Genomic DNA, 23,473 nt, shown 5'->3' on the forward strand with positions numbered 1-23,473 from the left:
AGGGAAATAAATCAGTTTAATTGCGGAATGTCTTTAGACCATCAATGTTCACACAATGGCTACAGTGGTCATTTGAGGAAATGTTATCCAGGAAACTAGAATATCATATGAGAGCATTAATGAATAAAGTATGCCCTCCTTCCTAGAACATAAGCTCTTTCAGGGTGGTGGCAGTAGATTTATCCCCTTTCATCTGCTTCATTTTCTGACCAGGTACATGAATTTGTTTGAAACTGCAGGGTACAGACTGCAGTATGAGGCTAAGCTGTGAAACAGAGCAAACTGGATCTCAAAGGGGTGGGCCCCATCACTTGGACCTCATTACCCTAGGCTCTCTCCCCTCCTGTGCTAATTGCCCATTTACACACAGCACACAGCATCCAGAAAACACACACCAGGTCTTTTCTAGCCCTGAAAGAGCCGGAGTAACAGGACTGCAGGATCCTCTGTGTAGCCCACATATCAAACCATGTTTTCGTTAAAAACATTACATCTCAATCCCACACTTCACCTATAATTACTCTTGTCCATGTAAGATAGGATCTACTGATTTCTGAAATGGAAAGGTTCTTGTTGATTATATATTTTTTCTTTTCTTTTTTTTTTTTTTTTATTTTTTTTTTTTTTTGAGACAGAGTCTCACTCTGTCACCCAGGCTGGAATGCAGTGGCCAGATCTCAGCTCACTGCAAGCTCCGCCTCCCGGGTCCACGCCATTCTCCTGCCTCAGCCTCCCGGGGAGCTGGGACTACAGGCGCCCGCCACCTTGCCTGGCTAGTTTTTTGTTTTTTTTTTTTTTTTTTAGTAGAGATGGGGTTTCACCGTGTTAGCCAGGATGGTCTCGATCTCCTGACCTCGTGATCCGCCCGTCTCGGCCTCCCAAAGTGCTGGGATTACAGGCTTGAGCCACCGCGCCCGGCCATATTTTTTTCTTATACTAGAAAAGTAGCTTGATATAAATAATTCAAACAACACAGAGTTAGTTGATACCCCTCCAGGTAAGCCCACTCCCCAAAGGAGGTATTATTCACCTCTCATATAAATAATGTGTAAAATATTATACATCCTACCCTGTAATTGGCTTCTCTTCCCCACTCCACAATAGATCACTGACATATTTTCATGTCCTTACTTTTAAGCATTCCCTTGCCCTTTTGAAAAACTGCTTTGCATTTATTGAGTTAGATATATCAAGATTTTATTGACCTGAGACACAGCATTTACATCACAGGTATCTGAAAATATTTTTCAGATGATAAAAAAATGTAACTGTAAGGTTCACAGAAATGATAAATAGGTTCATAGAAATAGAGTAAATAGATTGTTATGTCAGGTTCACACTGAGTAGACATACCATCGCCAAGTCCTGCCTTCCTCACCCTCCTGTAGGGGAGTTTGCAAAAACACTGCCCTAAGCTGGTGCAGGGTCTTACCCAGAGTAGCAAGGCACCTTGACGATGATAGTAGTCTGGGCATAACTCCCCTTAATTCTTGTCAGAAAATAGGCCCCCCGATTGTCTAGATTTTTAAAAGCTTAATTTCTTAAGTTCTTGATTCCTCTACTCTACTAAAAAAGAAAAAAAAAAAGGTATTATCTCCTACTTAACATCTCAGAATATACAAACTGCATTCACAAGCCCTATCGCTGGCTCCCCACAGTGGCCCTGTGAAAAGGAGACATAGCTATTATTATCCCCATTTTCAGTGTTTCTGTCCAGGGTCAAACTTTTTCCTATGAAACACACTTCTTAAAAATGACAGAAGTAAGTAAAATTTGTATTTACATTGAAGTTACAAAAGAGATTAAGAAAGATTATACAAAAACATAATGAACCCTGGAAGATGCAAATATGCAAAAAGCCTAAGAGTTAGCCCAGTAAATAAAATGCCCGTGGCATTCTACTATCTCAATACTAGACGCTAATTAGTGTCTGAAGATACTGGCGGGGATGATTGTAAATCTCAGGATGCTGGAAAGGTACTGTGGTTAGCAAAAATGAACAATATTTTAGGCTGACAAGAAAAGAAAAACTCCATCTACCTCATTGCCAGTGCACGAACAGAAGTCACGAGTCTGCAAAGAGCAGAAGAGCAGGAGGAGAGGAGAGAGGAGACCACTCATTATGCTGACAACCTCCTCCCTTCACTGACCTCACCCCTCATCTGTCTACCTTGCTTTTGATCCATAAGCTTTCCTGGAGGGAGCGGGTGTGTGGGGAAGTCTAGACATCAACTCTCCAGGGCCTGGCCTTTGGGGAAGACAGTCCGCCCAGCAGCGGACTCCCCTGAACGCAGCGCATTAATGGTGATCAGTGGTGATTACCCAGGCTTACCGTTCCTGCAGCACACTGCTTGCCAGAGCTTGAGAACAGATACACAGACCGTCTCTTCAACTGCATCTTTTCCTGCTGTGGAAAAACACCTAGAATGGACAAAGGAGAGCTATCTTAAAAGTCTGAAAATCAGTCTTGATTTTCTGTTCCATTTGGTTTTATTTCACCCCGAGATTCGTCAAATGCAGGTTTCAGAAAGTATAGTTTTATAATCCAGAGCCATGGGTCACCAGGATCAATCATGGAACCATGAGTCCCAGGCCAAGGACGCAGACTGAGGAAGCCTGGGCTGTACAGAGGCTAGACAGTAAGCCAGTGCCATGGGTGATGGCTGCACTGGGACCAATGAACTGTGGCTGAGCACACAGACATGTACTGGTGACTCCAACCCACACCGGTATCCTAAGCCTCAGGAAGCACACCAGAACAACTGAAATTAAAATACAGTCACTTTAGCAAACTGCCTCCTACCATACAGGTCTTTCTTCAGATGAAATTATAAATGGGATTGGGCCATTTACATTTATATCACTCTTGATATGATCAGCAAATTCCAAAAGAAGAAATGAACAAATGACAACCTTGCAAAAACTGGTGGGAAAGCAGCAAGAATGATAATTTCTCTGACTTTGAAGAGCTTAGAGGAGCCCTGGGAAGTGCTGCTGTTCCTTTCTCTTCAATTGTTTTTTTTTTTTTTTTTGAGACTGAATCTGGTTGTATCACTCAGGCTGGAGTGTAGTAGCGTGATCTCGGCTCACTACAACCTCCACCCCTCAGACACAAGTGACCTTGTGGCTCAGCCTCCCGAGTAGCTGGGATTACAGGTGCCCGCCACCATGCCCAGCTAATCTTTCTATTTTTAGTGGAGATGGGGTTTCACCATGTTGGCCAGGCTGGTCTCAAACTCCTGACCTCAAGTGATCCGCCCGCCTTGACCTCCCAAAGTGCTAGGATTACTGGCATGAGCCACCGTGCCCAGCTTCAATTGTTAACTGCAGTGTAACTCCAATGGTTTAAACGCCAGAACTCAAAGATGTTCGTGTAGTAGCTTTGCACTCCTGGAAAGCCCCCCACTACTGATGAAGGGTGGTAATGTTCAGAAATGTGACTGTCTATGTGCCTCGTGTCTGATTTCATAAGTGGTTCTCTTCCCTTGCTTTGATGCTGGGCTGTCTTTATGAACATCCCTACCTTCTTATGACCTCGTTGTCACTGATGATACTAAATCCATTGTGCATTCTGAATAAAGTTTGTTCTGTGCCTGAAACATATACAGAGAAAACCACTTTAGACTCCCAAACTGGCTGGCTGGTGTCTAGCTGCGACACAGCCACCTGCTAATAAACCTAATATGGAATGTCACGGTGCCCACATGAAGGGTTTGGCAGAAACAAATAAACTTTACATTTTGAAAAATACAATTGTCAGCAACCTCTCAGTGTCAGAGGCCTCAGTGCCTCTCAGGCAGAGGGACTGTTTAGAGGAGAACAGAGCTGGGGTGGCCCCGAGGGCTATCTGCACAGCTCATCATTCTGTAATCTTTAAAGAGCTTCCCAGAGCTGCTTAACCTATGGGAAGTACCAGCATATCCATTTGTTCTTAAATATTTATTTCAAAGCTATTTCCAGGCTCTAGAGAGGAATTTATAATCTCCAAGAAACTGCTAAAGGGGGTATTTGTGTGTCCTCCATTGTACACTAAAGAGAAGTCAGACACTCCATCTATTTGTACAAGCAACATGCTGTCACTGAGTATAGAGATTATTTAAGCCTTGGTAACAATGTTTACAAGAGCTAGTAAAAGAGAACAGTATGACCCTCATTAGTAGGAGAGCTGATGTTTGCTCTGAAACCATTTTCACATCCTAAGCAGCCATTTAGTGTAACTGGGTGAACCTTACAGTTTAACCTATAAAATTCTGTCTTCCATTCCTCCACAGTGGAGGGAAAGTGTGCGAGGTGGTATGGGATGCTTGAGGTGTCTGTGGGGGTATATGTGGAGTACATGCAGGATGTGCATGGGGTGTGTGGAGAAAATGTGAGGGTGGAATGTGCACAGGATATGTGGACTGATGTGAGTACTTATGGTGTGAGTGTGCTGTGTGTGGTACGTGGTGTGTGTGTAATATAAGGATATATTCAAGTGAGTGAAAGCTGAGTGCATGTGTGGTGTACGTAAGTATATATGGAGTGTGTGCCATGTGTATGTGTTATGTTGTGTATGTTTATTACATGTGTGCTGAGTGTACGCACGCTCTGTAGAGAGGACGGAGCAGAGGTGGGAGGACATTCTTGTGCACCCCTTTTAGCAGCTACATTAGAGTACATCCTCAATCAATACTTGTGGAAGAAAGGGAGGGATTCTTAAGGGCAGACCTCTGAACACGTCCCTTCACACTGACAGCACTCATGAGATCACACACATCTCTGGCTTACACTCCTTTATCATTTCAGTCAGAATCTCAATCCCCCCTGCGTAGAACAAGGGGATCTGGTCAGGCTTGGAAAGGGTCTCCAGGAGGTTCTTGGTGTTCACAGCTGTGTTCTTTCCCGAATCCAGCAGTTCGTGGGCTTCCTTTTCTTGAAGGTCTGCTTTTTCCTGAAGATCTACTTGATTCAGGTAATCTAGAAAAACAAGAAAGGAAAAGCAAAACAAAACCCTAACAGTCAACAATACCACACAAGAAGTAACCTTTTTTTTTTACTTTCTTTTGAGGATGGGAGTTTGAGAAGCATAAAGCATTAAAATAATTAAAACTCTTCTTTAGCAAGGAAAATTTTAGAAACAGTCTAAATCTACAACCAGAATCTTAAACCTTGTTGGAGATTCAAGGGAATCTAAAAGTGTCTAAGGGAGGATGGTGTAGAAAATGAAGAAGGCAAATATTAATATTTGCAAGGGATTACAGCAAGCAGAGGAGCAGAGTGGGGCAGTTAACACAGAAGACTGAACTGTGCAGGAAAGCGGATCCGCTGCTGCCTCGTGGCCAAGGGCAGTGAAAGCACGGAAGGCATTCTAAGGTAGGAGGCAGAGGGAGTTCAGACAAAGGGTCTCAGCAGGAACGTGCTCACCTTTCACCTGGGTTTGCAGCTTGGGGTTTATTTCTAAGATCTTCTTATAACACTCTCTAGACTAGAAAAAAGAAACAAGACCTTGAAGAGTGGTTGGGGTAAAGGTGATTATGAGAAAGACAATGGGTGTCATTGGGCTTGGCTGCTTCATTATTTTCTCCACGCCTCCTCCTGCTCCCAGTGCAGGAGGCAGGCACAGGAACACACTGTGCATTTGACATTTTGTTCAGGCTTCTCCAGTTCTAGGGGGCAACAGGTATTATTTCAAAATTCGTTTTAAAGAAACAGTGTTGTTAGATGCTCATGATGAAAAATATCCAGTCTTAAATTCTTATGGATCATGTCTGTCTGGGATAGAAATAATCATAAAGTAAACGCAAAACTTAGATATGATATTTGCACTGAGAGAAAACAGAAGGCTGTCAGATATGTCCGTAGGGAGTTAGGAAATAAATGAAACTAGAGGCAATGTTGACAGAGACTCGGGAATAGGAAAAGAGAACTGCCTAGTTAAATGTACAGGCTGTGAAGAGAACCAGTAAGGGATCCATTTATTGGCCACATAAGAGTCAGCTGGAAAACTCAAGAGTGAGGGCTTCTCATTGAGGAAATTGCTAGATAGAAAGTTACTGGAAAAATGAAGATTCTAGTTCATAGGATTCCTGGGCTTAGTGCTGTATTTCTCACAGGAATATAAGAACTGCCCAGAGTATAATCTAACCAGTCACCTAGAGAAAAAGCTCAGAAAAAAAAAACACCCCAAAACAAACAAACAAACAGTTCTGAGATAATCTTGAAGGTTCAAAGTTCGTCTAGAAGACTAGAGCTAAGAAACAAACTGAAGGAAAAAATAGCACATTAAAGTAGAGAACAGTGTCGCAGAAACAGAAGTCTATACATCAGAGTGACCCTGTATCCAACTTCTCTTCAACCCTAGATCTAATCTAGCAACAATTTTTGTTGGCTTCACTGTCAGTAAATATCCAAAATCCCATCACTTCTTACCACCTCCATCACTACCAACCTGGTCCCTATCATCACCTCTTGCTTGGATATTTATTGCAATAGCCTTATCACTCGTTCTCTGTTCTTATCTTACAACGCCGAAACACATGCTCGGTCTAGCAGTCAGAGTAATCCTTTAAAATATAAGTCAGATCATTTAATTCCTTTACTCAAAATCCTCCAAAAAACTTGAAGATCACTCAAAGTAAAAGCCAAAGTCCTTTGAAAAGCCTGTAAGGCCCTACAGGATCAGCCCCTTCACCACCCTTATCACCAGTTTGACCTCATCTCCTGTTGCTCTCTTCTTGCTGGCTCCATTCTAGCTATCCCTCCACCAGGAATGTATTCCCTTATATATCCACATGGTTTGCTCACTTCACTCCCTCCATTCCTTTAGAAAGCCTTTTCTTACCACTCTATATAAAACCAGTCTCATCTTTACTGCTTCCTGATTTATTTTTCTCAGTACTACATACCACTATCTAACATAGTACATGTAACGTACTACAAATCTATTTGATTGCTTTTTGTCTCCTGGTCACCCTTACCCCAAGAACATGAGTTCCATGAAGCCAAGGACTTTGTCTAGTTTCACTGATGTATTCTTTATTGCCTGTATTAACAGTGCCTGACACATAGAAAGCATGCAATAAATATCTGCTGAATGAATAAATTGAATGAGTAAATAAAAATTGGTGGACAGGGAAAGATTAACATTTTCTTTATTCATATTTCTTTTATTTAGCTTTATTACAATAAGCCTGCATTACATTTACAATTAAAATCCAACAAACTTTTAAAAAATGTATCATATGAAGCAATTTATTTTAAAGACATATCTTATAAATGGAAAGACATCCTATGTTCATGGATAGGAAGACTTAATATTGTTTAGATAGCAGGACTTGCCAAATTGACTTATGAATTCATGTAATACCCATCAAAATTCCATCCGGTTTCTTTGCAAAAATCGACACAATAATCTTGAAGTTCATATAGAAATTCAAGAGCACGAGAATAGCTAAAACAATCTTGAAAAAGTAAAGGAACCAAGTTGAAGGACTCTCACTTCTCAACTTAATACAAAGCTACAAAAATGAAGACACTGTGGTACTGACACAAGGGCAGACATGTAGATCTATGGAATAAAACTGGAAGACCAAAATAAACCCATATATTTATGGTCAATTGATTTTGACAAGGGTGCCAAAATCACTCAGTGGGGAAAGAATAGTCTCTTTAACAAATGGTTCTGGGACAAGTAGACATCTACATGAAAAAGAGTGAAGTTGAACCCCAACCTCACATCATACAAAAAATGAACTCAAAATGGATTAGAGATAGCTAAATTTAAGAGCTAAGCCATAAAACTTTCAGAAGAAAATATAGGTATACATCTTCCTGACCTTGGATTAGATGATCATTTCTTAGATATAACACCAAAATCACAAGCAACTAAAGAAAAAATAGGTAATTGAGGCTTTATCAAACTTAAACATTTTTGTGCTACAAAGAACATCATCAAGAAAATGAAAAGGTAATACAAGGAGTGGAAGAAAATATTTGGAAATCATGTATCTGATAAGAAACTTGTATTCAGAATATATAAATGACATTTACATCTCATTATAACAAAAAGACATTTCTCCAAAGAAAATATATAAATGGCCAATAAGCACATGAAAAGATCATCAACATCATTAGTCACCAAAAAAATGCAGATAAATACCACAATGACATATCACTTCACACCCACTAGAATAGTGAGCTTTACCTTGGAAAATACTGAAGGATGGATTGATACCTAATCAGCTTGGAGAATCATGGTTCTCCTCTAGCACAATTGGGAGCATCAGTCTGTGATCAAACATGTCAATTACATTCCTCTAAGAACTTACCACACTGTAGTTCTTCAGGGCCAGGTTGGCTTTTCCCATGTGAAAATATGCTTTTGTGCATTTTTCATCACACTGCATAAAAGAGAATGACTGATCAGAAGTTTTAGAAGATGTGAAGTCATTTGCCACTACCCTCACTACACAGCTAAAAGAGTTAAGGCAAAGCTTTGATTCTCAGGGCAACTACCAGAATTGACAAAACTTTTCTGTGCATTTGTGACCAAACTAATTGATGTCTGCAAGCAGCCTGGGTGCAGCAGCAAGCTCTTCACCAAATTAATTAATGATACCTGCCACTTTTCATTTCCATTTAATGAGATGCAATCAGGAAGCAAACCCTCAGTTTAGAAGAGCTCTTAACACTGGCAGAACATTAGAATCATCCAGGATGCTTGTGAAAGTCCTGCCGGCCCTGCACCCCACATCAATTACATTATACTCTGGGATAAGACCCAGGCATCAATAAGTTTTTAAGCTCTCTAGGTGAGGTAAACGTGCAGCTAAGTTTGAGAGTCACTGGTTTACTAGAAGAGAACTTACTCTAAGAAAATAGCTGAGGTTACCATTACATCTTAGTGGGCCTGGGAAGTCCCTCCTCCCAAATAAACCACAACATATGTACTGGGACCTTCTGTTCATATTACTTAAGATTAGTAGGGATGTCCCCTTCAAAAGGCAGGATTGAAACTTATGGCTGAAACTAGACCATTTACACAGGGGGCCCTGCACCTGCCTGACCCTAGTCATTATAGCTCCACAGGGAATGATTTGACAGAGACATACACTAAAATCTAAGACATCCAGTTAATGAACATTGATTGAACTTCTTTTATATGTAAGACATTGTGCCAAATCAGATGCCCTTCAAAGGTTTAGATATGAAGAGGTTAAGAGTTCAAGCTCAGGAGTCCAAAATATCCTGGGTGGATCCTTGTTCTGCTACTCAGCAGAAGTGGCATGTTGTTGGCCAGGCTGCCTAACTTTTCTGACACTCATTTTCCTCACCTGGAAAATGAAGACAATAATAGTATCTCTCTCAGGTTGTTGTGAGAAAGAAATTACGTAAAACACTTGGTGTGGCTCTGGGTAACAGAGTATTAGCTGCTATTGCTGCAGGTATATCAGCACCAATTCATTTTAGAGCAAAAGAGAAAATCTAAATTTAATAAAAGAGAGCAGTAATAATAAAAGAGAGAAGAATAACAGTAATAATAAAAGAGAGAACAATAATTGTTGGAGAAGCTTTTAGAGATACACGCTTGTGTATACCATTTCCCAATTCACCGCTAAGTGAATGGAAGTCATAATAAAAATAAATGTGCATGATTGTTCAGCCCAAACCATGTGCCAGGCACTAAGCTTTATAGTTCATATGGATGATCTCACAGAAGCTTTCAAACAACTCTATGAAGCAGACACAGTTATTATCCCTATTTTACAGATGTGAAAACTAGGGGTTGGAGAGGCCCAAGGTCACACAGATAACAAGTGGAAGAGCTGGAATTTGAAATTTGGCCATTAAACTCTCAAGGGTTTAAAAATGACACCAAATCTCCTTCAGAAAGGTGCTACAGAAAAGAGCATATAAATGCTATAGAAAATGCTACTGAAAAAAATCAGTGGAAGAAAATATGCTTTAAAATGCAGTCTTTAAAAGGGTATGCAAAGGTGGAGGGATCTGGGCTGAGTCTTAGTGACACGTAGAGGTGAAGAGAGGAGGATGGAGGGAGAGTGGGCTGGGCAAGAACTTGAGGGAGGAGAGTACAGGTGGCTTTGGGGACAGTCCAGCCGGGATTGAGGGGCAGGTGCTGGGTGGAGAGAAGATCCCATCTTGAGCCACACTGGAGGAGGGTGAGTCACCAATGGCAGTGTGGAGGTAAGCTGGTAGGAAGGTGGCATGCAGATGTGATCAGAGGAGGGAAAGGCTGAACAAGAGGTATGGTGGCCTGAACAATGAGAGATGAGTAAGGACAGCAGAACAATCACTGATCACCTGCAGAAACAACGGTTAATGTCTGAAGTCCTGGTGCACAGTGGCTGAGGCCCAAAAGGGACAGCCTGCAGATGCCAGAGCTATGTCAAAGAAAGGTCTGACCGGCATCAACTAACTATCAGTGATAAGGGTGATGGAGGATGTGAAGTCAAAACCAGGGGCCTAGATACCTGAAAGACGTGGTGTGTCATTAACAGAAAGAGGTCAGCTAGGGCAGGGAGTGGGAAAGGCTGAGTGAGAAGATGAAGAGTTGGCTTCTAGACATACTGAGTTTCAGATGACATCAAGACTATCAAAAGGCACCTGCAGAGGCAGCTGACATGCAGCCCTGGAGCTGGGGAAGGGGAGACTGGGGAAGTAGGTCTGAGAGCCATTTGCAGAGATGAGAGTTGAGCCCATGAGAAGAGAAGAGAGCTGTCAAGTAGTAACTGTACAGAGACAAAAGACAGGGAGCAGAGGGGTGACCCCTCATGAATTCACAAAGGATAACATTGAGGAAGCAGGAAAGGGATGGTCAAAGAGAAAAGAGGAAACTCTAGCACTTCAGCTCATGAAAGCCAAATACTCACAGTACATTCACTGGCAGAGCACCGGGGTTACGGCAGGTGGGGGAAAGCGAGCCCCAAGCATTAAAGCCTTGTCCCCGACCTATCGTGTGTCACCGTGAAGTGCGGAATTTGCCTTCCTAAGACAATGTTGTAAAAGGCTGCTAATGGATTTTTCTCACTAATAGACCCATTCTCCTTTGACCATGTATCAACCCTCACGAGAATGTTCTTGGGTGAACCCCAGCTTCCCTTTAAAGGAATCCTGCCTTCAGAGGAAGATGTGTTTCATTGTGTAAGAAGTGTTCTGCTGAGAAAGAAATGATTCTGGTCCTAATTGAAACCAGCTTTGCTGCCTTATCTTCCTTGACAAGAAACATCAGTCTTGAAATATCATCACATAAGCTTGTCTCTACTGATTTAAAAGTGTCAAAAAAGATTAAATTGGCATGAAAGTACTAACACTATTAGTAACAGAGTGCCAGTGACATTCGCTATTGATACATTAATTTTAAAGACAGCAAAAGTTTTAAATTCACAGCTGCAACATAAAACAAATCATTATTAGTTTTTAGAACTCTTTGTTCATTTTTTTTTTCTCATTTCTCCAAGTGTTTACCCAAACCTCTTCAACTGAGAGCCTCGCTGGGCATTTAACAAGATTGGCTGCTGAGTGTCAGCGTTTTTTAATGTCAGCTCCATTGGGCCCGCTTGGCCTCGGTTTCACTGTTAATTACATTGTACTTCAATTAACATTTGGGAACAGGCCAGTGTGTTATCCTGAATCAGCATGATGGTATGTCTGCCCCTTTCGCCTTTTTCAGATCAGAAAAGATACTCTTGGTGAACCTGTGAGGAGATCATGTTTCTTCCACAGAAGGGAAAGACATCCACACCCAGGGATTATGGGGTTCAAAGTTGCAGTGGAGAGGCCCTCTATAGAGGTTAAGAGCATGGGCTTAGAGTTAGACGGACACTAGCTTCATGATCCTGCACAGGGTACTTAATCACTGAGGCTTGATTTCCTCGTCAGAAAAATAGAGAAAATAGTGACACTGAACAGAACAGAATAGAATTTTGTGAGCACGCAGCAAATGATGTTGTTTGCTGTTACTACTGGAAAAACCAAGGAAAACATCCTTGCCTCTCTCTTCTCCTGCAGAATAATGGCAGAAAAAGAAATCATTATCAAGCAAGGCGACAAAGCAGGTTAGTGGACCTATGATGGAGCTGTGAAGAGCTTGATGTCATCAGCTTCGGCCCCAACTCTTATAACTTAAAGACTACACCCATGCAATGGAACAAAATTTGCCACACATTGTATCTTCTAAGGGATAAAGAAATTGGACACTCCAGATGTCAGTGTTAAGAGGATCCCTAGTGTTTTATGAATGATTATAAGCAGAGGTGACTTTCTCATTCATCCCGGTTTCCACTGCTTACCCTCTCAATAAGAAATAAAGCAGATATGGCCAGTATGCTGCTAGGAAAGTGTCCTCTTGTTTTGGGACATACTCATTAGGCTAGGGTAGCTGCGCTGTACCCAAGAATTGAAGCCACAGGATAAACTTGGTACATTCTCCTGGCACCTCAATTTTACTTGATTCTAAGTTATTGAAAATAATGCTGTTACATCAAAACAAACAGATAACTTTCATCAAGTGCTGTGCAAAATTAACAAGGTTTTTAAGGTAAAACACACATCTTAAAAGAAATTTCATGCTTTCTGCTTCTAGTCCCTCTCGAGGGGCTCATGTCCATTCTCCTCTGCTGTTAGCAGCAAGTGCAGAAGTCTGAAAAGGACTAGTTTTGGTTACTTAGTTAAAACCCCCGTGACAGAGTAATTCAGGTGAATGTGGATTAAGGGTTACTTAAATATTTGGTCATGTCCCTAAAAAGTGATTGTGTTATTTTAGTGGCCTTAACATTTCCACCAACAGTCTTTATGTCTATGCATTTTTCACCATCTATTCTGGCAGATTTCAGAGGAAATGCCATGCGTAGAATTATTTTATCTGCCCAAGGCCTGACTAAAGTTGAAAAACAGGAATTCTTTCTTCTGATTATTCCTCTACAAATAGAGGATGTTATATTTCCAAATTATGAGGGCTGGAGGGAAAAAACACAAACTGACAAGGAAGAACAGCATTGCAGCATTGCAGAAATCAGCTCCAATGGCTGGCTCCGGAAGAGAGAAGGAGGCATTTCCACTAGCACATAGAACAAAGTGTCTGATAACACAATAGTAAAGAAGGAGCTATAGTAACATAAGACACTGAAAATTCAATAGCAGCAGCTCCCTGGATTGCTTTCTAGGAACCAGGCACTTTCTGTGCATTGTCATGACCCTCCTAACAATTCTATTCTATCCAATTCTATTCTATCCCATTCTACAGATGAGGAAACTGAAGCTCTGGCTACAGAGGTTATACCCTTTCCTATCTTGATACACTGGCAGCTGCCTTCTATCTACTTCAGCCCAATACCATCATGGGGGAAAAGAAATACTCTCTTACCTTGAGAGCCCATTCACAATCCACCAGTGCCTTCTCATAGTTCTTAAGTTTCATATAAGCCTGTAATGAAACCAACAGCTGATATTCACACACAACTCTGCATCAGGCAGTTTTCAGTTCATGCAGAAAGAACATTCGAACAGTAGAATGTCAGCGAGAACTATCCCCTACCTGGATCAGTCATGGTCCTGCCAGGAAACAGATGGCACACTTACACTGGGCAACTGAGAGTTGAATACAGGGACCTCTTCCACGATGAAGGCAGGGCTTAGGAAACCTGACAAGGGATGCTACAGAATCTCAGAGCTAGCAACAGTGGACAGCCATTACCACCGCTGTAATGGAAGGGGCAGAAGGAGGGAGCAATGAACACAATGGGAGAGGATAGCTCTACGAAAAGAACTGCCTGACATGAGCTAAGGCCTTCACTAGAGCCAAAGGCCAGGAGACTAATACCCAATCTCACTTTTCCTCCTTCCTTCTTATTTTATTGGCTGAATGCAAATGGAGGCTAAAAGGCTGGGAAGCCAAGGAGCCAGTCCACACAGGTCAGCCCTCCAGGGCACAGAGCAGGGAAGGATCTAGAGGGACACAGAAAATACCCAGCTCACTAGCCACATCCAAGAAGGAAGAGCTGGATTCTGGAGTCTACCCTGCTGTGAATGTTCCAGAAAAACACCAAATGATAAAGGGAATAAAAAAGACAGATAATTAGAGCCCTCATACACTGCTGGTGGGAATTAAAATGGCACAGCCCCTCTGGAAGATAGTCTGCAAGTTCTTCAGAAGGTTAAGTATATTATCATATGACCCAGTAATTTTACTCCTAGGTATATACCCAAGAAGAATATAAACATACATCCATACAAATGCTTACACATGAATGTTCATGGCAGAATTATTCATGATAGTCAAAAGGCAACAATCCAAATGTCCATCAGTGATGAAGGGATACATAAAATATGGTATATCCATACAATGGAAAATTATTCAGCAATAAAAAGAAATGAAGAGTTGATACATACCGTAACATGGATGAATCTTAAAAACATTATGATAAATGAAAGAAGCCAGTCACAAAAGGACAAATGTATGATTTCATTTATATAAAATGTCCAGAAGAGACAAAGGTATAGAGACAAAAAGTAGATTGGTGATTATCTCGGGCTGAGAGTAGCAATGGGAGGACTGGGGGAGTTGACAGGTAAAGATGGAGTTTTTTGGGGATGATGATGAAATGTTCAAAAATTGTGATGGTCGCACAACTCTGTGATTATACTAAAATCCCATTAAATTGTGTACTATAAAAGGGTGAACTGTATGGTATGTGAATTATATCTCAATAACGCTGTTATCAGAAGATAATAAAAAAGCTCTGCTTCTGTCCTCCGGAGCACAGCAGAAAAAAAATGAAAGAAGTAGAATGACATATGAGAGTCAGTGCATCACCATGAACCCTTAGTATCAAATGCCTGGGGCACTCTTTTAGAATCCCTTAGAATTGGGGAAAATCTTGAAAATCAAGAATTGACTCAGAATTCTGTGATCCATTCAAACTGAACTGATTGAGAACTTAGTTTAATGTTTCCAAGAACTAGAGGAATATAAACAAATGAAAGACTATTTATAAACAAGCACAATGGCTACTATAACCTCTATTAATTACTGGACACAGTAAGTGGTCAATAAAGTCTTATCAAATTGCATGAAGTAGCCTTGAAGCACTCTTCTTCTGGAAAGCTCCCTGAGAGGCAGCACTGATCATCCCATTTGTACGAAAGGATAGCCAAGCACCAGGAGCAGTGGCTTTTCCAGGGTTCCATCAGTCACCAATAATAAAGCCAGTACTACACATAGGATTGTCCATGATCAAAACTGTACCAGGGCATTGCAACACTCTTAACAACAAACCTGATGAGATATTTGCACGGACAAGCCAATTGTAGGGTTAATGTTGCAACCCACAGGTAATCTAAGTATCCAATCCAAGCGAGACGAGAGCAGGCAACAGCCAGCAAATGAATTGAAATCATGCCGTTCTTGGCTCCCACAGCAAGGAAGCTGCAAGTGGTGCTTTCATTAACTCACGTTCTGTAGCAATTAGAGAAGATGACTCTTTGAGCTATCTGTTCTGTAAAGCATCATCCTTTCCTCCAGGGTCTCAGGTTTCATTTGAAAATTAGGGGATGTGAGGAGGAAGCTGGCATCATTCTAGACAGCTGTGGCCATGATTTCATGGCACTATTATTCAGGATACATGCAGACTCTGAAGAAGTCTTCATGGGTTGCAACGATTTCTCTACATGGCCTTTTACTTTTTTTTTTCTTTCTCTCTTAAGGCTTGGATTAAACACCCTATAACTTCCTCAATCTCTTTTGCTTTTGCACATTTTAAAAAAGAACTGCTTTTTCCAAATAGCAATTAAACTCCAGATTTATCTAAATTATACCGGCAATCTATTGATCATAACATTAACTCCAGGAGAAAAACAAAGCAATGAAAGGTTAGGTTTTCTCTCTAGCAAGACAAAATTTACAGGGTCCCTATTAAGTGTTTTCTAACACTGCATGCATACAGGGGAAGCATTTTAAAAATAGTCAATGGTTCAAACAGTTTGTAACACCAGGGAGTACATTTTCCATTTTTTTGTCTCTGCAGAAGTTTTCTCCTTGGGAACGCTGGGAGGAATCACTCCCTCAAACCTTTTCATTACATTTCCTTGTATTTATCGACATTCATTCTTAATGTGATTCTTCAGAACTAATCAAAGTGCTGCTTAAAAATGACTGCAGTGAAAATATAACTAATTCAGATGAATCAGAGTATAGACAGTCTGAATTAGATATGTCTGAATTACATAACTTTTTTAAAGCAATTCAATTTTATTGCTTTCAAATAACTTCAGAGTAACACAACTGAACAAGCATCAGTAGGCAGATGTTTTCAGAGACCAAATTTGGTAATAAATAAGAAGGAACTATAATTATTCTATTAATTGCTTGCATTTAAGCGATGCTTCTGAATTGTCAACAGAAACTTAACTCCCTTAATTGGACTTATTGTGCTTCCAATGTTATGTAACTAAAAAAGGATTTATTGAACATCTGCTATAAATAAAGCATTAAGGGAAAAGTATATGGCAGTTTTGCCCTCAAAAAGTTTATAATCTTGTTCGAGTAATGCAATGTACTGTTAAATCAACCTCTGGCCATCTTTTTTATGGATTCACTTCCTTATAACTAGTTTTCTCCAAAATTGGGATAGTTTAAGTGACATTTCAACTCTAGTCTAACTTATCCAAATTGCTAAACTAGTGAGATTATACTGCTTGGATTTATTTATCATTAAGTCACTATCATTCCCCAGACATTTTGGCCTCTGAATGTCCTGTTTCTTGCTTCCAATCCTCTTCCTCAACATCCCAGAGCCAGACATTCTTAATCTCGAGTTAGGGAAATTGGAGCTGATGAGGACTCTGCTGCAGCCTCTCCCTCTTGCAAATGACAAGGCATCAAGTCCACCTCACACAGGTCCTGCTGACATATTCTGACCATGGGGTAATCATGTCCATGAATCTGCCAAATTTTCAGGCCTGTCTAGCAGAGAACTCTACCACACAGAAACTAAACTACTTTTCAAACACAAAGTCACAGGTGATGGTTTTGTTTCAGTTGAGAGCTATCAGCCTATCTCTTCATTAAGTTGTAAATAAACATCTGGGTGGTTTTCACCTGGTGTTCCAGGAAACTGAGCTTATTTGTGACACATACTAAGGTATAAAAACTTTAAGAAACCCAAAATTTCCAAGAAATTGGTTCTAGGACCACTGGCTATCCACTTTAACCCTGTCGCAGAATCTTAAAGAGAGACTGATACAACGAATGAGAAACTAATAGGAGGGCATCCCCTAGGAGTTAAGACTAGTACCAAAAAAAGAGGCTGAAGAAATCTGTTGGTAGCAGAATTCTAAGGTCCTACAGGTCATTTCATTCCACTAGTTTTCTCCTTTATCCACAGGGACAAGTGCATGGTCACCATCAGTGATATGATGGAATTGACTTATACTATGGAGACAGCTGATAACGGGCAATTCTTCCCAAGTCCTCCTGCAGTGATTTCAAATTAGATCATGGTGAGAATATTTGCATCATGGAAACTGGTAAATGCTATGTATAAGTCAGCTCCCCCCACACCCAAAACAAGAGCCAGTTGTTATAAACATTTCCCAGCCCAACATCTAGTCTCATCTTTGTTTTCCCAGGTTTGGTGGCAACTATTCCCTGAGAAAGCCGCATGGACACATCCTCGCCTCACTGACCTGGGCTCGGTTGGTGTACAGCACTTTCACGTCCTTCAGTTTCTCCAAACCCTCACTATAGTGCAGGATAGCTGTTTCATAATTGCCTTCAGCAAATGCTTCATTCCCTTTTTCTTTTAGGGCTATGGGAATATAAGTCACACAGGTGAGCTCTCACCACACATCAGAAAATCTCTCAGACTTTATTCCCCCGATTTTCCAATTCTACTTTGAAGGTCTTCACTTCTATTGATCCTAAAGGGACTCGACACTTGTTTTTCTCTGCAGATATTTCAGGACCAGCTTCTTCAAGTATATTTTTTTCCTCCAAATCCACCCATGTCTTCTAAGTAGATTCTCAGAAAAAGTAAACGTTTCTGCACCGAGGCTCAGAACCATACTAAGCTTGCCACAGAGACCAAATCTGTGCATTCAGTGTCTCATAAAGAGGGTCAAATAATTAATTTTCCCAACAAATATGGAATCATTCAGACCTGCAGCACACATAGCCCTGGGTGGTATAAAATAAATTGAAAACATTCTTCTATCATATATATCTCCCCACAACATACACAATCCCATCCCTTCCTTTTCCTTGATTTCGCCTCTTTTCTCACAGCTGTTTTATTCTTCTTTTCCACTTCTTCATCTCTGCCTTAGGCTAGCCAGTGGCAGCTCACTCTCACCCCCCACTGCTTCCTGAGCACTGTTTAGTATGATTCACTTGGCTCTGCTAAGTGCACAGGGATGCTTTAGCAAGAGGTTTCACTGGAGGTAGGTATATCCTACCCCCTGCTTGTTGCAGCAGGAACAGAGAAGAGACTACCAATGATTTCCTTCTGGCCAAGTCCTATTGCCTCGAGCCCATCACAAACCTCACCAGTGGGAATCTAGATGTCCTCAAATGTCAGCATATAGGCTTTTGTCTGCTCTTTCTAGCACAAATCATCCCACCATTGAAAAGTAAGGACTGACAATTACCATCTGCTAAGACTTTGTTTTCCCTTCTTCTCTTGGCTCGTTCCTTTGCATCCTTCTCCACAGATGCCAAGAAGGCCTCTGACAGCAGGGTAATTTCAGATATTAAAAAGAAAAATCCAAATACTATAATCAGTTATTTAGCTCACATTCGGAAGAGTTACTTTAGAGTCACACGTATGCATATGCACACAGGCACACACACACGCACACACACAATTCTGAGGCAACTAAAATGACATTTTCTTAATTTGACATTAAATGGTAATCTGTGTGCTTTATTATTATACATGATGGCTATGACTGTGCTTCAAATTTGAATTATGTCTTTTAAAAGAGTTTTTCTTTGAAGACAGATTTTTTTGTTCTGTTTAGCATAATGAGCTTCTGAGCTGAGCAACAGAGAAACTATCTGGATCCCTTGAACAGGGTAAACTGGATGATACAGAATAAATGAATTGAGTTTACCAAAGGTTGACCAACAGAAACTAGAGAAAAACCTCTCAGGGACGTTCCCGCTGACCACTAGTAACAGAATGGGATGATCAGCAGGTTTTTGTTCACAGGTTGTTTGTAAGCCCAGAGGCAGTAATTTAAAGGTCTGGGAGCTACACTCAATCAAAACTGGTCCTATATAAAGAATAAAAATTGGGAAGAGAGATGCTATCCTTACCTGAGTTTACTTCTTCGGCACTCTGTAGATGTAGGTTATCATAAAAACAAAGAAACAAATTTCAAAAACTACTCTCTAATTTATATGCATATAAACCAAGAAGGCAAATCAATTACAAACAAGAGGTCATTTCCTTTAACCATCAAAACTGAAGAGATCAGAATTCAGGGGGCTTGCTTTAAATCAGGAGATCTGATTATGGGCACAATTGCTATGGGACCGAGTCTGCAAAATAAGGCTGCCCAGGTCAAGAGACCTCAGCTGTGGCTTATGAGTTGGAAATGAGTTAGAATACATTACCTTAAAAGTACAGCTTAAATATATCACACAAGCTCAGGGGGTGGAGAGGTGAAGTTTTCATTAAAATAGATCCAAAGGGTTGTTTAAAGATAACCCAGAAAGATCAAAGGAAAAAAATCAAATTTTATACTTTCTTATAAAAAATAAATCTAATGAATCTAAGAAACAAAAGACCATTTCAGCCTCGCTGGACAGTTTGAGATGAAACTACTGCCTTGGTGTAGGTCTTCTCACTGTCTGTACTTATATAACTTCTCAATAGAAAAAGAAACCTTCACAGCAGTTTCTGGAGGACTGATCACAGTCTTATTCAAGGTGGTCCTGCATTCATCCTCCTCCTGGTCTTCCTCCATAAGCAGTAGTCTCTTTTCTGTCTCCAGGACAGCGTTCTGTTGCACAACTGGGTCATCAGAATTCATCTCCTGAATTAAATTGGCTAGAGAAGAAATCAGATGTGACTTAATCAAACAAGATATTCAAAAGACTCTATTCACGAGAATGGATGGTGCATAAAATGTATGGGAAAAATCTTAAAGAAAAAAATAGCACAATCAAAAGCAAAATAGAGCAAGCAGAACCAATGAGAAAAAATTAACATACACACACACACACACACATATATATATATATACTTTTTTTTTTTTTTTTTTTTTTTTTGCCTAGAAAAAGTTGCAGGTGAGGGTAGCTATTAGCTTTAAGGAACAGAGTTTTAAGCCATTATTCAATTCAACAATAATTTATGGAGAGCTCATTATTAGATATTATGTTGATGTTATAGATAACGATGAATAAAAAAAGATCCTTTTTTGAAGAGTTTATGAACTTGTGTGGGAGACAAACATGTAAGTATAGGCAGCTCCGAAATCACAAAACAACAGCCCTTAACCCTATCCTCACCTGTCTTCACTTTACTGCCTATCCAGCTTAGATTCCATGGTCAATCACTCGGCAGTCATCCTGCCCACATACTCAACTCCCTTACCCCACTATCCCACCTAACAGACAAAATTCCAGCTCTACATGATTCCAATTACCCAATTCTCTCAGTCTGTATTAGGAATGCTAAGTACTGAGGGAGACAGATAGATGCCTGGGGGACTGGTCTAAACTCAACTGGACCTTCAGTGATCCCCAGCAATCCTTGTTATCCTAGGCAAGATATCCTATCATTCCCCCAATGACTTTTAACAGTTTGCAACCTGAACCTGACCATCTCAAAAGGATGACCTTACTTACCAATTCAGAGAGGACAAAGATGCCATCAACTTCCTGCCACTAAAACTACAAAACTGCTATGCCTACATCTACCCTTCCTTCCTATCAGGAAAAAGTGCCCATTCTTCAGTGAGGTTAGTCCCTCATCCTGGGCCCAAGATTCCATCGTCATGTTTTGCATAATCAGGAACACTGCATCACCAATTAATAACCCTGTTGCACAATATTTTCAACCTATTCCATTCGACCAGCTTCTTCCCAAATGTATTTATGTACTTTAAATCTCTCCTAATGCTGTCTCCTCCCTTTCACAATGAAACTTCTTAAAGACATTTTCCTGTTCCAATTTCTTCATTTCCCACTGACTCTTTAAGGAAATTTGAAATTTTTTAATTGTACAATATTTCAAGCATACAGAAAGTAATATAACATTTTTGTTTCTATGCCATTTATAAGTTAATGGTATCTTTTCTCCAGCATGTTTTAATGCTTAGTATTTGTATCATTTAGATTTTGCTGCATCACACACCACATCAAAACTTAGTGGTCTGAAACAAACCACCATTTTTGTGGCTTAGTTTACAATTCTCTAAGTCAACAATTTGAGCTGGATTCAGCTGGCCAGTTCTTCCAGTTTCAGATGGACTCACATACATATCCATGGTCAACTGTCAGTCATCCAAGTGGCTCTGCTTTAGAAAGTCCGCTGGCTGCTGGCTTGAGAAATGCGAGCAATGAGGGGAAGTGTCTCTTACCTTCTCATGAGTGGCATGAGTGCAAGCCCCAATTCACATGCACTTTTCAAGCCTCAGTTTGTGTCATGTTTGCAAACATCTTTTTGGTCAAAGTGAGACACATGGCCAACCCAGATTCAAGGGGTAGAGAAATAGGCTCCACCCTTGATGGGAAGAAAATAATTTGTAACCATTCTTGCAATCTATCAGAATATTTGTGTATGTAATATTTAAACAATTTTAAAAAATAGTTGTATAAAATGTGCATTCGTTTGCAACTCACTTTTTTCTCTTAAGATGCTTTAGAGATCTGTTCTTGATACATATGGTTCCAGTTGATTCATTTAAACAATTATATATACCATAGTTACTCCATTCTCTTGATAGCCAGGTGGTTTTTAATTTTAGTTTTTTCTAAAGTAAATAAATGCTGAATTGAATACCTTTATTTACATATTTCCCTGTGCACGTATGTTACAAATCCTTCAGGATGTGGCTGTACCAATTTTTACTCCTACAAAAGTGTACAAGAGGGAGTTCCCATTCTTCTACATTCTTGTCATCACTTGCTAGGTTAAACTTTTTAATTGTTGTCAATGTAATGAATGGGAATGGTATCTCATTAATGGTTTAATTTGCATTTTGCTGAATGTGATTGGAATTGAGCATCCTCTTACTGATTTGCACCCATTTGGATTTCTATGAAGAGCCTATCCTTGGCTAATTTTCTATTGGGTCATTGTCTCTTTCTTATTAGTTAACATAATTTCTTTTCAAAAAAAAAATTTCTTTTTTTAAGAGACAGTCTGGCTATGTTGTCCACGCCAGATTTGAACTCCTGGGCTCAAGCAATACTCCTGCTTCAGCCTCCTGAGTAGCTAAGACTACAGGCACACACCACCATGCCTGGTTGATTTGATTGTGAAACAGGGGAGTTCTCTGATCCCCCTCGAAGGACATGCGACAGGGGTGTGGCTTGCCTGTTCAGTCACCACCACTGCTCAAACCCCTGAGGGGAGGAGGAGAATGTAGACGGACAAGTGCAGGAGCCCAACCGGGAGCGTGTTACAGTGTGTCCTTTTAGCCCTGCCATCTGTGGACGACTTGAGTGTTAACCAGCTCGACGTATCCTCTGCCTTTTCACAAGGGCAGAGAGAAGTGACAGCTTTTTGTATCCTGAGCTCTTGCCCAGCGTCCCCGGAAGAACCGGGTCACACACAGGCTTGAAGGATGAATGTGGGGTTTTACTGAGTGGTGGAGGTGGCTTTCAGCAGGATGGATGGGGAACTGGAAGGGGGGATGGAATGGAAAGATGATCTTCCCCTGGAGCTTGGCCATCCAGGGGCCAAACTTCCCTCTGACTGCTCCCAGCCAAACTCCTCTCAGCGCTCAGACATTCCTCCTCTTTGCTCTGCTGTGTCGTTCTGCCATTTGTCTGCTTGTGTCCTCATCTCCTCACCTGCTTGTCTGCTTCTGGAGCCTGCAGCTCAGGGTTTATATGGGCACAGGATAGGGGAGCATGGCGAGCCAAAAGGCAACTTTTTGGGCACGAAAACAGAAATGCCTGCTCCCACTTAGGGCTGCAGATCTCCAGGCTCAAAGGTGGGGTCTTTGCCAGGGAACCACCCTCTCCTACCCACTATTCCCCTGTCTCCTATCCTTATCAGCTGTATATTCTGGACTGGTTACAGGTATTTCCAAGCATCTTCCCCTTGGGTATGCTTTGTCTTTTCACTTGTTTTTATGGAATATTTTGTTGAAGAGATTTTCTTTTTAATTTTAATGTGTTAAATATACCAATCGTTTCCTTTACAATGTAGGCCTTTTGTGTCAGTAAGGTTATAAATATACTATTTTATGGTATCTTACAAAAGTTTTAAAGTTTTTTTCTCATTAAGGTATGTAATTCACCTGG

The 23,473-nt window shown here is 40.7% G+C and overlaps 1 protein-coding gene across 10 annotated transcripts in view; it reads right to left on the reverse strand.

The window, feature by feature from the left end:
* TTC12 (tetratricopeptide repeat domain 12) overlaps positions 1-23,473 on the reverse strand; it is a 51,398-nt gene that overhangs the window by 22,683 nt on the left and 5,242 nt on the right. For 9 of the 10 annotated variants that reach the window (XM_017883153.1, XM_017883154.1, XM_017883158.1 and 6 more), the window contains exons 3-12: positions 19,882-20,045; positions 19,310-19,331; positions 18,640-18,717; positions 17,680-17,801; positions 13,361-13,420; positions 8,307-8,378; positions 5,404-5,464; positions 4,768-4,956; positions 3,524-3,593; positions 2,333-2,421 (exon numbers count right to left, since the gene is read on the reverse strand). In XM_017883153.1, the coding sequence (XP_017738642.1) occupies positions 2,333-2,421; positions 3,524-3,593; positions 4,768-4,956; positions 5,404-5,464; positions 8,307-8,378; positions 13,361-13,420; positions 17,680-17,801; positions 18,640-18,717; positions 19,310-19,331; positions 19,882-20,045 (927 nt within the window). Of the gene's footprint in view, positions 1-2,332; positions 2,422-3,523; positions 3,594-4,767; positions 4,957-5,403; positions 5,465-8,306; positions 8,379-13,360; positions 13,421-13,531; positions 13,696-17,679; positions 17,802-18,639; positions 18,718-19,309; positions 19,332-19,881; positions 20,046-23,473 lie in introns of all 10 variants that reach the window. The other variant, XM_017883160.1, reaches the window with a different exon arrangement.

This window comes from Rhinopithecus bieti, unplaced genomic scaffold (assembly GCF_001698545.2).
Source record: "Rhinopithecus bieti isolate Rb0 unplaced genomic scaffold, ASM169854v2 scaffold_11964, whole genome shotgun sequence".
Taxonomy (NCBI): domain Eukaryota; kingdom Metazoa; phylum Chordata; class Mammalia; order Primates; family Cercopithecidae; genus Rhinopithecus; species Rhinopithecus bieti.